This window comes from Cyrtonyx montezumae, unplaced genomic scaffold (assembly GCF_038088225.1).
Source record: "Cyrtonyx montezumae isolate F1298 unplaced genomic scaffold, pur_monq_1.0 scaffold_5, whole genome shotgun sequence".
In the NCBI taxonomy this organism is placed as follows: Eukaryota; Metazoa; Chordata; class Aves; order Galliformes; family Odontophoridae; genus Cyrtonyx; species Cyrtonyx montezumae.
This window is the reverse complement of record NW_027072056.1, coordinates 13,308,307-13,322,000: the sequence shown is the minus strand read 5'-3', so window position 1 is coordinate 13,322,000 and position 13,694 is coordinate 13,308,307. Positions and strand designations below refer to the sequence as shown.

General features: G+C 49.9%; 1 protein-coding gene across 1 annotated transcript in view; it reads right to left on the bottom strand.

Annotated features, from left to right (window-relative positions):
• Positions 1 to 4,877: 4,877 nt before the first annotated feature.
• Positions 4,878 to 13,694, bottom strand: part of P3H2 (prolyl 3-hydroxylase 2) — a 53,551-nt gene continuing 44,734 nt past the window's right edge. The window contains exons 4-15 of the mRNA XM_065748428.1: positions 12,322 to 12,453; positions 11,851 to 11,993; positions 11,182 to 11,271; positions 10,898 to 10,938; positions 10,383 to 10,477; positions 8,042 to 8,169; positions 7,619 to 7,714; positions 7,391 to 7,541; positions 6,802 to 6,919; positions 6,294 to 6,369; positions 5,989 to 6,129; positions 4,878 to 5,254 (exon numbers count right to left, since the gene is read on the bottom strand). Coding sequence (XP_065604500.1) covers positions 5,162 to 5,254; positions 5,989 to 6,129; positions 6,294 to 6,369; positions 6,802 to 6,919; positions 7,391 to 7,541; positions 7,619 to 7,714; positions 8,042 to 8,169; positions 10,383 to 10,477; positions 10,898 to 10,938; positions 11,182 to 11,271; positions 11,851 to 11,993; positions 12,322 to 12,453 — 1,304 coding nt within the window. The 3' untranslated portion in view covers positions 4,878 to 5,161. The remainder of the gene's footprint in view (positions 5,255 to 5,988; positions 6,130 to 6,293; positions 6,370 to 6,801; positions 6,920 to 7,390; positions 7,542 to 7,618; positions 7,715 to 8,041; positions 8,170 to 10,382; positions 10,478 to 10,897; positions 10,939 to 11,181; positions 11,272 to 11,850; positions 11,994 to 12,321; positions 12,454 to 13,694) is intronic.

The window sequence follows — 13,694 nt, the reverse complement described above, 5'->3', positions numbered from 1 at the left end:
TGCACAGGCAGCTGGCCTGCTACCAACCATGATGGTATGGGAGGGAGATGCTTACATCGTCTCTTCCAGCAGCCTGCAGTCAGAGATGAGAGGCTTCTGTGCAGCCAGAGGCCTTTTTTTTTTCTTTTTCCTTTTTCTCTCTTCCTTTTCTCTCCTTTTCTCACCTTTCTCTCTTCTCTTCTTTTCCCCTTCCTTCTTTCTCTCCTTTTTGTTCTCCTTCTCTCCCTCCTTTTTGTTCTCCTTCCTTTTTTTCCTCTTAATTAAAAAGCATTAGGCTGTTACCCTGTCCTTGGCCCTTTTCTCGGGCTCTGTGCGGAGCAGAGCGCTGCGGTCGGGGCACCACTGCCCTCTGCCGGGGCAGCTCTGCGCGCAGCAGCCGGGGACAGCCCGACCCTGAAGGCAGCAGCCCTGCCTGCTTCCCCCCATGGTGCAGCGAGGCCGAAAGGCACTCTACCTTCCCTGCCAGGAGCTCCCACAGCAGCAGCTGGCTGCAGCTCAGTGTGGGGCTCCCACGGCTGCACCCAGCTGCCCCAGTGTGAGTGGGGAGCCCAGCACCCTGCCAGGGCCCACGTGCCTGCAGCACTGTGCTGGGCACCTGCAGGCTGCTGAGCACCCTGCTGGCAGTATGGGTGCTGGTCTCCAGGGCTCCCATTGCTCGCGGTGCCTCCCAGTCCCAGTGTGGCCTTCCCAGTATGGAAGGCTGCAGGGAGACCCCAGGGAGCAGTGCCCAAACTACTTCTGTGTACACAGGGGTGAGCTAGGTGCCCATCTGCGAGGCGTGGGCATGCATTTGTTGGCTGTTCCTTTTCAGTTGCTGTGCAATCCCAGCACTGTCACACCTGGATATCTCCCATCTGTAGCTGTTCTCAGTGCCCCATCAGCAGCTGCAGTGTGGTGCTGGCTGGCAGCAGGCAGAGGGGAGGATGCTGTAGTAGCCCCATGGTCCCTTTGCAGTGTGACCCGAGCAACACTTTCCGATTTTTCCAAGGGATCCTCTGATTTCCTCCAGTTTTTCCTAAATGGCACCTGAGGGAGTCTGCTGGCATCTTCCTGTTTTCCTCCTGAAGTTGCTTTTGTTTGCTGGCAGGGCTGTTGGGTTTTGTTTATGGTTGTTCTGTTGTTGTTATTGTTCTGTGTTGTTTTGTTGTTGTTTTTTTTCCCAAATCCCTCTGCCAGCGTCTGATTAATTCAGCTCCTAATTCCTTGGAAATTGCCTCTGGAGATGGTGCTGAAGATTTCTACACGTGTGATCCAACTTCTGGGCTGCACAGCCCTCAGCACTGGAATTGGGTAAGAAGTGTTACAACAGATCCCCAGCGTTCTGCAGTTAGGAAACAAAATATTGCACACTGCCACATGGAGGGGGGGGGGGAAGAGGGAAAAAAAACCCACCTGATTAATTAAGGGTGTGGGTGGGTGCACAATTGCATCGAATTATCCATGTGTCATGCAGAAATGAGAGATAAATGCATGGATATGTTGCCCCAAGGAGATGGCCAAACAGCTACTGGGGTGGGTATGTGGGGGAGGGAGGAGAGCTTGAGGGTCACATCCAGCATGGGACAAAGTGCTTATATGCAAAAAGCTGGGAAGGAGGGCAGGGTTTGGGAGCTCCCAGCAGCTGTGCCCTGCATGGAAGGTAAAATGTGGTACCCAAACCACAAGTGTGTGTTGGATTTTCTCTACTGTAACAGCAGTGACTCAGGTGGAGGGGTGGCTGGATGTGCCCCCACCTGCCCTCACTGACCTTGGGAGAACAGGAAGCTCTCAGCAGGCAATGTTCAGGTACAGCCAGGGGCAGCAACTGACTGGGATTGTTAAGGAGGTGCCTGGGGGGGGAAGGAAATTAGCTGTGACTGAGATCCCTGCCGGGGACACTGAGCTGTGGGCACCTGAGGTGGTTTGGTGGGCACATTGTGTCCTCCTGCTGCACTGAGAGCTTTTGGGAGTGGTGAGAGCTGTTTCCTTCCATCTGTGCCGCTCTGGAAGGTTGTGAGCATCTCTGCTGCTAGTGGAGGAGAGCCCTGTGTCCACCCACAATGGTCCATTGCTCCCATCAACCCAAGTGATCTTTCCCGAGAGAGTGGCACAGAGCTGGAGCAGCCTCTCCAGGGCGGTGGTCATGGCAGAGCTTGCCAGAGCTCAAGAAGTGTCTGGGCAATGTTCTGAGATACAGAGTTTGGAATTTAGGTGGTCCTGTGTGGAGCCAGGGGTTGGACTTGATGATCCTTGTGGGTCTTTTACAGCTCAGGACATCTGTGATTCTAAGATTGCCAGTTCATCATGCTGCTGTGTCTGCTGAGAGGGTAAAGCAAGGAACCCCACTGGATTTTCCCCAAAACAAGAAGTATTTTGGAGGAAAGCAGCAGTGCTGGTGGGCATCTGCGTGTTGAAATTGAAGGCAGAAGGGAGAGCCCAAGGCAGTGAGCACCAAAGCTGTGCCAGGTGAGTGTAAGGCACTTCTTCCTGAGCAAAGTGCTTGAGCTGGGGTTTATGGCCACCAGACCCCATCCCCTCCTGGATCCATAGGCTGCCTCTGTGAAAGGCTCCATCTCATTTCATGCATCACACTGGAGCTGTTTTCAGGGCTCTTGAGAAAGGAGGAAAAGGATGAAAAAAAAGTGCAGTGTGGAGTGATTGAGGGCTTTCCCTGCCCAGCCCCTGCTCGGAGGAGGCTGTAGGCAGGTAACTGTCACCAGGAGACAGACATGAATCTACGCAGCTCCTGCCGCCTCACCCAAAGCCAGAAGGGATTTCTGAAAACAAAAATAAAGGGAAAATTCAGTCTCCACCCATGCACCCGATTTGGCTGGCAGATCGCATACAGCGATCTCTGTGCTGGCAGCACTGTGCAGCACACAGCCAGCTCCGAGGTGTCGAAACGAAAGGAGGTGAACAAACAACCCCAGGTGCCTCTGAGTCCCTGGTGGGGTTTTTTTTGGTGGTTTTTTTTTTTTTTTTTCCCTGTTGTAGCCTTCCCCAGGAGCAGGCTGCTGTCCCTGTGTGCCAGCTGTGGGCTGTAGGGCCCCTAGGACATGGGAGTTGTGCAGAAGTGATGGTTGTTAGCTCCCACCAGTGTACAGCCCAAACCCCTAGTGCAGCATTTCTCTTGCAGGTGGGGTTTGGTGAGGTGTGTGCTTCCAGTTGTAGAAACTGAAGGTAGAAGTGCTTCTTTCTTTCTTTTCTTGTTAGATTCTTCCCCCAAGCAGGACGAGCTTATTTTCATCTCACTGCCAGTGTTACTGGAGCCAGCTGTTTTGTTTTGCCTTCTTTTCCCCCAGGTTGAGCAAGGGTGTGGGTGGGTGGCAACAAGTCTTTGTTTTTCTCTTAATGATGGTTATTTTTTTTTTACAGGGGAAGAGGTTGGGCTCTGCACGGCTGTAACCAGCAGGAACAGGCAGCACTTGTCCCAGGTCTTGCACATCTCCTGGCCACGGCTTGGCCCTGGGTCTCTAAGAGCCAATGAAGCTGCTCTACTCCTTTGGCTCGTGGGAAATGAAGAGGACATGCAGAAGATCCAACTACAGCACAGTTTATACCTTATTGTGCCAGACAGCTTCCAGTACTTTAGCCACAGCTGTGAAGTGGGGAATTGGTAAGCACACAGAGGCACTTACTCCCCCTGCTGCTGCCCAAGGCACAGAGCAGCCCTGGGCAGGGAGTGACCCCAAGGATAATATATGCACATTCTGGGTTTTGCTGCTGTCTTGCATTTTGGTGTATCTGCCTTGTGCTAACAAATTTATTACAGGACTCTGCTGTTCCTACAGAAGAAAAATTGCTCCTCTGAGAAAGACTTGGCTGGAACTGAGTGATGGAAAAGCAGCAAATGAGAGAAGTGCTTCTGTTTTATAGCTTTCCTGCCGTGTATCAGGCAGCTCCGGTAGCACAGAGCAGGGTGAGGGCAAAAAGCTGCACCATCTGATGCTCTTCTAGCAGCAGCATGTGTGACCACAGCCAGGAACCCCAAAGTGAGCAGCACTAGCAGGAGCGCCAACCCTCCCCCTCTCATACCTCAATAAAGAAAGACAGGCCCAAATGTGGTGTCTCATTTGTTTTATTTCCCCTGGATTTAGACACAGCTCTGGTTATCTCCACAGCAGGAAGCAGCACCCACTGGGGCTGAGGGTGCAGCACTGGGTGTGATGGTGTGGTGCATATAGAGGACAATGCACACAGTGATTCTGCTTTCCATCCATCACCCACTTCTCCCCCTGTTCTCTTCTGGCTGTGGTAAACGTAGGCTGTGTAAGCAATTACCAGTCTCCTGCACAGGACATGGGGAAGGGAGATGACCTCCAAGAACCAAGGCAGAGCAGTGGCTCGGGCCACTCACAGCATTCCCTCCTGCAGGCACAGCACTGAAGAGGTGGAGCAGATGAACCTTCCATCGTCTTCGATGAGGTAACAGCATCTCCTCCACAGCCTCGGCAACTATATTTCCAGAGGACAGAGCCAGGAGGTAGTGATCTTTAGGATCCATTCCAACCTAAGCCACTCCATGCTGCTAAGCTCTTGCTTCCCTATATCTTGCTCCTGAGGTCCCTTAGGAGGAGACCAGCCTTGTCCAAGGCAATTGTAGCCAGTAAGAGGATGGGACAAGGCTGCAAGAAGGAAGAGCAAACTGCCAGTTTTGGGTCCTGGAAATAGCAGTGGTGGCTGAGGGGAGAAGAGAGGCACTGAAAAGACATTGAGACAAAGCAGCAGGGAGCAAAACAAAGCTGCTCACAGAGGTAAGCTCCAGCCATGACCCTGGAGATGCTTCCTGGGGTAGCACTGCTGGCTCTCCAGCCAGAGCTTGGCAGGGGGACGTATCCATCAGCACACCTGAGACATTTCTCCAGCCAAAGAGGAAGGAAAATAAAAGGAAGGGCTATGGAAGATAAAAGTGGGCCTCCAAGGGGGGACAGTAGGGCTGAATGGGTCCTGAGCAGTGCTAAGGAGGGACATGGAACAGCAGCAATGTCAGTGCCAGCTGGAGATGCTGGCACAGGGAGCCCAGCAAGAGCTGTGCTAAATACAGAAGAGGCACTCCTGAAAACTCCACAATCATATTAACTTGTTAATTTATACAGCATCTCTGTACAAAAATAGAAAGGTTCTAATAAGATTAACAATATTAAATAAATATTTAATAGAAAAAAAAAGTCTTTGGCCTAGATCAGAGCTCATCCTTTGGGTTGATGTTCATTTCACTGGGTCCTAGGTGCTCCTGGTCCAACATGGCAATCACTTCATCTGCCTGGATTCGCTCCTGCAAGAAGGGAGGGGGAAAACCACCAAGCAGAGCTTTAGTGTTCATCCTCAGCTCACACAGCGCAGCACACAGCTCCTCCAAAGAACTGCAGTGTCCCAGGAGGGCAGCATGGACTTGTGCTGGGCAGAATGAATGCAGTCACTGTTCACCTCTGTACCTATTTCCCTTCTTGCTCCAGAGGCTGCAGGGGATGGGGCAGAGTATCATACTGCAGCTCCATTATCACCATCTGTCTAGCCTCAAACACCTCCATGGATGGTGCATCCATGACCTCTCTGGGCTTTCCACTTAACAGCTAAACTAAACAAGGAGGGACGTAAAGCCTTTTCCCCTTGCTTTACTGCTGTCTACCATTGTGAAAAGTTGTCTTCTCTCCTGCTTTTAAGTTCCTTATTGCACACACTCTTCCCTGTCGTTGGGTTATTGACCACTAGGTGTCAGGAATGGACAGCCCCAGCTTTGCACACAGAGATCCGGGAGCAGCTCAGCATTCCAGCCAAGACTGGACAGGGGTTTGTACCCCTGGGTACCCATCAGACAGCAGACAAAGCTGTTGTGGGATCTCCTAAATAGCTCCTCCCTCCTTGTATCCTCATGTCCCTGCTGGGAATGCAGCTGCAGGGAGATGGAGTGGAAAGAAACATAATGGACTGGAGGCTAAGGTTGCTCTAGCTCCCCCTGGGATTCTAGGTGCCTCCCATCTCCCCTAACACAGTGATGGAGGGACTCACCAGCTCTCTGTAAAGTGGGTCCAAGGTAAACCAGAGAGCCACAGCACACCGCTGCCCTTTGGTAACCGCCTTCACCCCATGTGGGTTCTCTCCACCCGACGAGAAGCTGACCATTCGCCCGCACTTGGGCTTGATGGATGCCTGCAGGAAAAGAGGCACTGAGGGTGGCAAGGGCAGCAGAGCTGCACACGATGGCCACATCTGGGTTCCCTGTGGCCCAGGGCCCTGCTGGGTGTCCAGCCTCAGGACCACGTAGGGTTCCTGCCTGGTGTGTACAGCTCAGCCAGGACAGAGCACTGACTCACCGTCACTGTTTTGGCATCCATTTCGGTGAAGATGAATTCGCCACCTTCAAAATCTGCATTCATGTAGAGGAGGGCACTGTGGGGAGCAGAAAAACCCAGTGGAGATGACTGCTCCGGGTCTATTATCCTGAGAGAGGGGACAGCCCTCTCTGCTTCCTCTCCCATCACCCAGAGCAATCTGCTGCTGCTTTGAGGAGCCACAACTGAGAGCCAGCAGATTGCTCCTTGACCAGGGGACAGTTCTCAAAATGTTCCCTGAGTTACACCAGCTTCCACTCTTCCGTTTTGCACCAAAAAAGCCTCACAGACATACAGTCCTCTCAGCCACACTGGGATCCCCTCACCCTAAAATACAGCAGAGCCACTGCAGTTAAACTCCAGCTTGCAGCTTAGCCGTGATGCTCACCACTACCAGAACTGATCTGTTGGATGTCACTTCTGCCATTACTGGGATGCACCAGGGTGCTCAAACCTGGGAGAACACTAGGAGCAGTCCCATCCTTCCTACCTGTAGTCCCGAAAGGTGTAGGCAGGAGGCTCCTTCCAGCACTCGTTGGCCTCAGGGTCCAGGAGGCAGTTGTCAGCATGGATGGGGTGGCTCAGGTCATTCCTCCTCTCCTGCTGGCCTAGGCAGGACCATGGGGAGGAAAGGAAAAGGGGTTGTTTATGTGCTCTGTGGTGTCTTGCAAGCGTACCCTTGGTCCCACTCTAGGTGGTGGTGACAAGCAAGAGGAGGAAAGAAAATGTTGGGGAGAAAAGGCAAATGTGAGGAGCCAGATTTGCACAGCTTTGCTTTTTTGTTATTGATAGGAAGAGAGCTAGAGAGCAGGGGGATGGAAAGGAGAAGGATCAGTGAGATGGAGAAAAAAGAAGAGAAAAGATGAAGAAGACACTGAGAGCAAGAGACAGCCCAGAAATGAGCTTCCTTGGGACAGCAGTGCCCACACTACAAATGAGTGACTTTGCCCAGCTCTTGGCCATCACTTCAAGCACCAGCCAAAAGAGACAAGACTCCTAGACTCACATCCCCACCTGTCCCACTGTCTCCCCCCCATAGGGGCCTCAACCCCAAGCCCAGTGCCACCCTCAAGGCTCACCAGAGAGAGCGGTGCGGCACACCAGATGTGTGTAGGAGAAGTAGAGCGTGGAGTTAAGCATGAAGTAGGACTCAACGATCCTGCGGGCCTTCTCACTGATGTCGTAGAAGAGCCGGGCACTCTTCAGTGGGACACGACCCTCGTAGCCATACTGGGCAGGGACAAAGAGGGAGGAGTTAGAGCCATATCAGCTAGGGGGGAAAAGGAGAGGAGAAATGGGAACTCTACCTTGAGGGCTTTGAGGACGGTGGCTCCTTCAAACCTCTCATTTGGGGTATGGGGAGAGGTTTTGCCCCGATAGCCATCTCCAGCCAACATGATCCCCTGCCAGGACAGACACAAACGTGGGTGATGGTGAAGTGGTTCCTCAGGAGAGAGGGAATGGAATCAACCAGGACCCTCTTCCCTAATCCCACAGGACCAGCCCAAGAAAGATCAGCAGCTCCTGTGCTGGAGCTAAGGGTATGTTACTGGGCTAAGCATCTGACTGCTCTCCACTGGCATCACACCACCATCTGCAACACCCAGGATCAAGGAGCAAGCCCTGAACCTCTCTGTGGACAGTCAGAACTCAGCTCTGACAAGCCAAACATTTGAGAGAGCATCAAATACTGAACCCATAAGGCAGCCACATCCCCACAGTCCACTCACACTGGCCACCCTGTGAAGCTCCCGGCACTGCTCCTCTGAGATGACATTGTCCAGTAGCACTCGTTGGGTGCCATTCAGCTGCTGTGAGTTGTAGACAAACTTCACATCACTGTACAGAAGCGGACCCCCTGATGGAAAGAGAGATACAAAACATCCCTGCTGAACACAGCTTGGCTTTGCTGACATCTTGCGCTAAGAGCCAGCTGAAGCCACCCGGGTTTGCTACCAGGGAAATGGCTTTACAGCAGAGAGCAGAGCTTGGCCTCAAATCATCAACAAAAGAAACAGAAGCAATGGAAACACCCAGAGGTAAAACCAATTTGCTGCAAGAGCGTCATCACTTTCCACATTCTCATTTGCTGCACCTTGCAAATGCATCTTGAAAATGACAAAACCCAATGGGACATGATGACAGACACTGGCTAACTTAACTCTCCTGTCCAACCCTCAGCTTCCATTGCATTTCCTTTGTCTGACTCTGCTGGCTTGGCATGCAAGGTCACTCTCTGCAATTGTCCTCAATGGCTATTTTTGCCTTTTACCCATGTAGAAGATACAATGCATGGGTGGTTTGCACCAAACATTGCTCATGCTTGATCCCATTGGGAGCTGCAATAGCCAGGGGACCCTGAGGATGATCTTTATCCCCTGTAGTGGCCAAGAAGCTGCCATGGTCATCCCTCTGCTGCAACAATCCCTTACTCTTGCCTGGATCATAGAATCGTTAAGGTTGAAAAAGCCCACTAAGATCATCTTGTCTAAGATGATTCATTCCTCTTTCTCAACTGCTCTCCAAATAAAGCCTTGGAAATGGGAACCAGGTGTCCTGGCTTTTATATTATGATTTATTGTTTTCATTTCCCAATATTACAGTGAGTTTGTCTTGGTCATTGTGATGCCACTTAACTCTCGAGTTTTAAGAAAATGATCATATTTCATGATAGTATTTCCTAACCCTGACTGCCCTGAACCTAACAAGCCACAGAACCATCACCAGCAGCAGAGCTCCTTTACTCTCCTGCAGTCACATTCCATTCTGCTCTGCCCTTATTCAGAGCACAGCACACATGAACCCACAGAACAGTCCTTGGCCACCATGTCCTCACTGTCCACTGGAAACAGCTGGGATGGATGGATGGATGGAGACTATTAAAAGCCAAGGCTATTTTTCAAGAAGCTTAAGCACACTCCAGGATCTGTGGGGCATCATGACCTGGTGGGCTTTTACATTTCCTGAAGATAAAATTACAATTGGGGTTAGTTTTGGAAGAGAGCCACAGATACAGAGCTGAGATCCAAAAACCCCATGTACACTTTGTGAAAGACACCCCAAATATAATGGGAAATTCTTTGGACTTTTAGGAGCGAAGGAACCAATAGAAAAGGAGAAGGGGTGAAACCATTCAGTATATAAGTGCAGCCAAACATTAAAGTGCACCTTTCTTTTCCTCTTCTGATCTTTTCTCTTTCCAAGAGAAAAGAGAAGGAAACAGAAAGAAATAAAGCAATAAATAAATAATAGTATATATAGTAATTATATAATATATAATAATAGAAATAAAGAAATCCTTTTTTTTTATATATATACGTTGTTTTCTTTGTGAACTAAGCCAGAAAGAATAGAAGCACAGCACAGAAACAGACAACACTGAAATTATTTGGTCGCAAAGGCAAACAAACCAACAAATATAAATCAGCAAGCTCTTGCCTTAACCAGCTCCTCAGTGGCCTCCTACTTGATGCATGTGGGTAAAGAAGGGATAGTGACTCTGAACAAGATACTGAGTAGCTAGAGATAACTTGGACCACAGAAAGCTGCAAATCTATTGCATTATAGAGAGGTTGAATCGCCAGCTGCTGTGGAGCTGGCCCACAAAACACCTCCTGGACTGAGATCCTGTTGTTTTGCTATGAGGATCACACATTGGTACTTGGCCACAACCTAATTTTCCTAAATTGTTACAAGGGAAACCTCATCTGTTAGTAGAAGACGTTATGGTATTTTCTGTGGCTGCTGAGAATGTGCTGAAATAATTGATATCCCTGCTGATGGGCCTTAAAACTAAGACATTTGGTGGAAGCCAAAGTATGATGTAACAAGCCAGTCTGCAAACAGAAATGACTGTTAATATGGTGTGATCCAGCCCATTAACAAAGCCAGCTTCCCAAACCTAAGGCTTACAGCATCCCTCTTCTGCAGCACAAACAACAGGGAACATCCTTTAAAAGCACCTGAAGAAAAATTACTGCTCAGGTAGGACTGGCCAGCATTGCTCAGCTGCTGCTCTGTAGGAATAGAAAAAAATCTCTGATTTTACTGAAACACCTTCATTGGACTTACCCTCCTTCAGCTCTCGATCTGGTTTTGGTGTGGGTTTCTTTGCCAGTGACAGCCGGGGCCCCTCCTCTGGCTCACTGCTGATACTTGATGGGACACTGAGAAGCAAGAAAGAAGAACATTGTGACTTTGGCTACAGGTCTCCAGGTCTGGGAGTTATGTCACTCTGCATATATTGCAAGCCAATATGTGAAAGAAGAAGCAAGTTCATATCTCGTACAGATATCATAAGTAGAAACCACATGGAAAACTAAAGGCTTTTTTCAGTAATGGGAGTAACAGTTTCCACCAGCAAAGCAGAGCTATGAAGAAACCCTTCAGAGCAGCCCTGGTTTCAGCCACCAACTTCCCTCTGCTCCACAGCTGGTTTTGAGGCACTCAGCTAAAGCAAGGTGCCTATGGGAACACCTCTCATGGCCATGACAGTGTGCTGGAGTGGGCATGGCAGATCCCGTGGGCAGCAGGTGGGTGTTCCCACCACAGCCATGTCACAGGGCCTGAAAGAGGTGCTGGCTTACCTGTGCTCATCCTGGCGGGCGCCGTACCTCTTCCAGTAGTTCTGAGGGAAGGAAAAAACAAAAACAAAAAAGGTATGATTTTAACTTTATATCCACACACAGCCTTCAACCTGCCTTGCCAACACCGTTTTCCCATAAGGAACATGCCAGCCCATGAGACAGCTCCTGAGTCATCCACACAAGACTCACTTTACAAGAGGAAGATGTGGTAAGGTGCAAGGGGCAAGGTGCTGCTATGGCTGTGAACCCCTGAACTCCCCCACAGCAGCAGACCCAGGCCTTACCGGCTCCGTGTAGGTGAACCCCAGGCCAACCGCAGCCACCCGCAGGAGGTGGGACTCCAGTTTATGTCGACGTAGTAATGCTTTTGCTTCCTGAAAGGAACAGAAGACAGGATGTTATGCGTGGAAACTCTTGCAACTTGACACATTCTGTGATTCTAAACTGAGGGGTGCTTAGGTCATGCTTTAGAGCAACATCAGAAAGCCCGCAGTCCCCTAAAACACATACATAGCACCGTGGAAAGCCACTGAAGAACTGGATAAAGTAGTGACTGGGGGAACCCAGAGCAGGAAGCTGGGCTGCTGCAGCAAGGGCCTTGGCTGGGCTGTGCCTCAGTTTCCCTGTCCTGTTCCATGGGAGCAGTGGGTGGGTGGCAACTTGCAGCCTGGGGTACTGGATGGGCATCATAAAGGTGAAAATCATCCACCAGAGGGTTTCTTTTTTAAATGAAAAACACTGGGATTTAACCCACTTTGCAAAGTAAAAAAACAATTATTTTTTTCCACACAGAAAACTCCAAACCAAAGGAGAACACTGAAACACTTTTCTCAGCATCAGTTTTTTCCTGGATCTGCTTTCTCAGGAGAGACGATGACTATTCTTGTTTTCATCCTAGCAGATGCTTTTGTTAAAACCTGCACCAAGGGCTTGTATGGGATATTCACTCTCACCTTTCTGGGCTTGACAGTGGCTGGATCCAGGGTACCTTCCAAGAGGCCCTCATAATAGGCTGCATTCTCCAAGACATCTTCATCATCTGGGTGGAAGAGGAGATAGGTCCTGGCACACTCCAGGGCTTTCACGTGGTCACCAACTGGAAGGCAACACAGCAGGTGTTAGGGGCACAGCTTCTCCCATGCACAGGCACTCTTGGGGCTCTGGGGGTTTTCACCAACACAATAAATCTCTCAATTTGGGAGAATAAAGCTTGTTAAAAGGCCTGCACACTACGTACGAAATGCTGCTGACTCCTCCAGCTTTCTTCCCACTGCACTGATGAATGAAAAAGCATTTGACTTGAATAGAAATGCTTACCCTCGTTCATTCTGCCCTTTTCAGGAAAGCACCTACCACATGCCTGAGGTAGCCAGAATTCTGCAGCACTCAGTGAGAGCTGTAAGGAGCAGGAAGATGGGCCTTACCTCTGTAATAGGCAAACTGCAGGTAGTCATAGTGGAGGGGAAGGAAATTTTCAATAGGTGAGATGCGGCCTGAACGTGTGGCAAGCTCTCGGACACAGTCGTGTTTGCAGGCCAGGACTTGCATGTAGTGATCTGAGTGGAAAAGAGGGAAATGACAGTGCTGACACCAGGACAAACAGTGACCACACTTCCCCAAACTGAAGAATATGCAGCTCCTGGCCCAGCAGTGACTGAGCACCTGGAGGAACAAGCTCGGCCTCCTTTCCAAAGCCAGTGGAGAGTTGCAATCACATTTTGCCCAACCCTAAGAAATGCTGTTCTCCTTCTGCCAACTGTAGAGGGAGCCTGAGCATCTCTTTTGCACCCCAGGAGATGCCACCACTGACCAGGAAAGCTCAGGGTAGGTGACAGGTGGGGGCTCAACCACACCAGCCAACCCCAAGGACAACCACAAAGCAAGGAAGGTGTGAGGACAGTGCAGCCACTTTCAGAGCACGCCAATCAGCTCACGTTGGCAGCAAAATCCCCACACTCGTTGCTCCTCAGCAATATCTCCTGGGGTCATGAAAGCACACGGTAAACATCTGCCATCAGCACGTCCTCTGATCAGTGGGAGTACACAATTCAGGCGTTGTATCAGCTGGACGATGCCAAAGCCAAAGCTGACATCTGATTCCCGTTTGGAGCCTTTGCTGCAATGTACTTACAAATCTACTGTGCTTGTTCTGTTTATGTACGCCATTAAAAAACTTTTGGAAACAAACACAGGCTTGAAAAAAAAAACAAAAAACCGTGCTTAGCGACTAAAGCCCTTCTTGGAAGCTGCCAAGAAAACAGCCAGAGGAATTTCTGTTGAAATCAACTGGAAACTCAAAACAGCCCCCATTTTCTCCAAGCAGGTAGCCTGAGCAGCTGTCTGATTTACAATGTACATCCACTGTATTGTAATAAGGAAAGCAAGAAGAAAAAGGACATAAATAATTTTGTTGTCATTTAAACCCCACTAAGCATCCTAGACCTGGAAAAATCCGTCACTGACAAACACTGCTTTCACTCAGTACCATCAGGGTACCCAAGAAACAGGCTGTATATACTGGAATCAGTGCACTGAAATGCATCTGTCCCTGGGTAGGAAGGTGTGAGTGTTTCTTGCAGTGACACAGCAAACTAGCTTGGGACTGAAAAGAGAATGGAGCTCTGGAGAAATTTAAATGCTCATCCTGTACCAAAGCAATAATCCATAGGTTTAGGTTGGAAGGGACCTTTTAAGGACCACCTACTCCAACTAAGGACCATCTAGTCCAACTCCCACTATACCAAGCTGCCTAAAGCCCCATTGAGACCTGACTTGAACACATGGAGGGGGAACATTC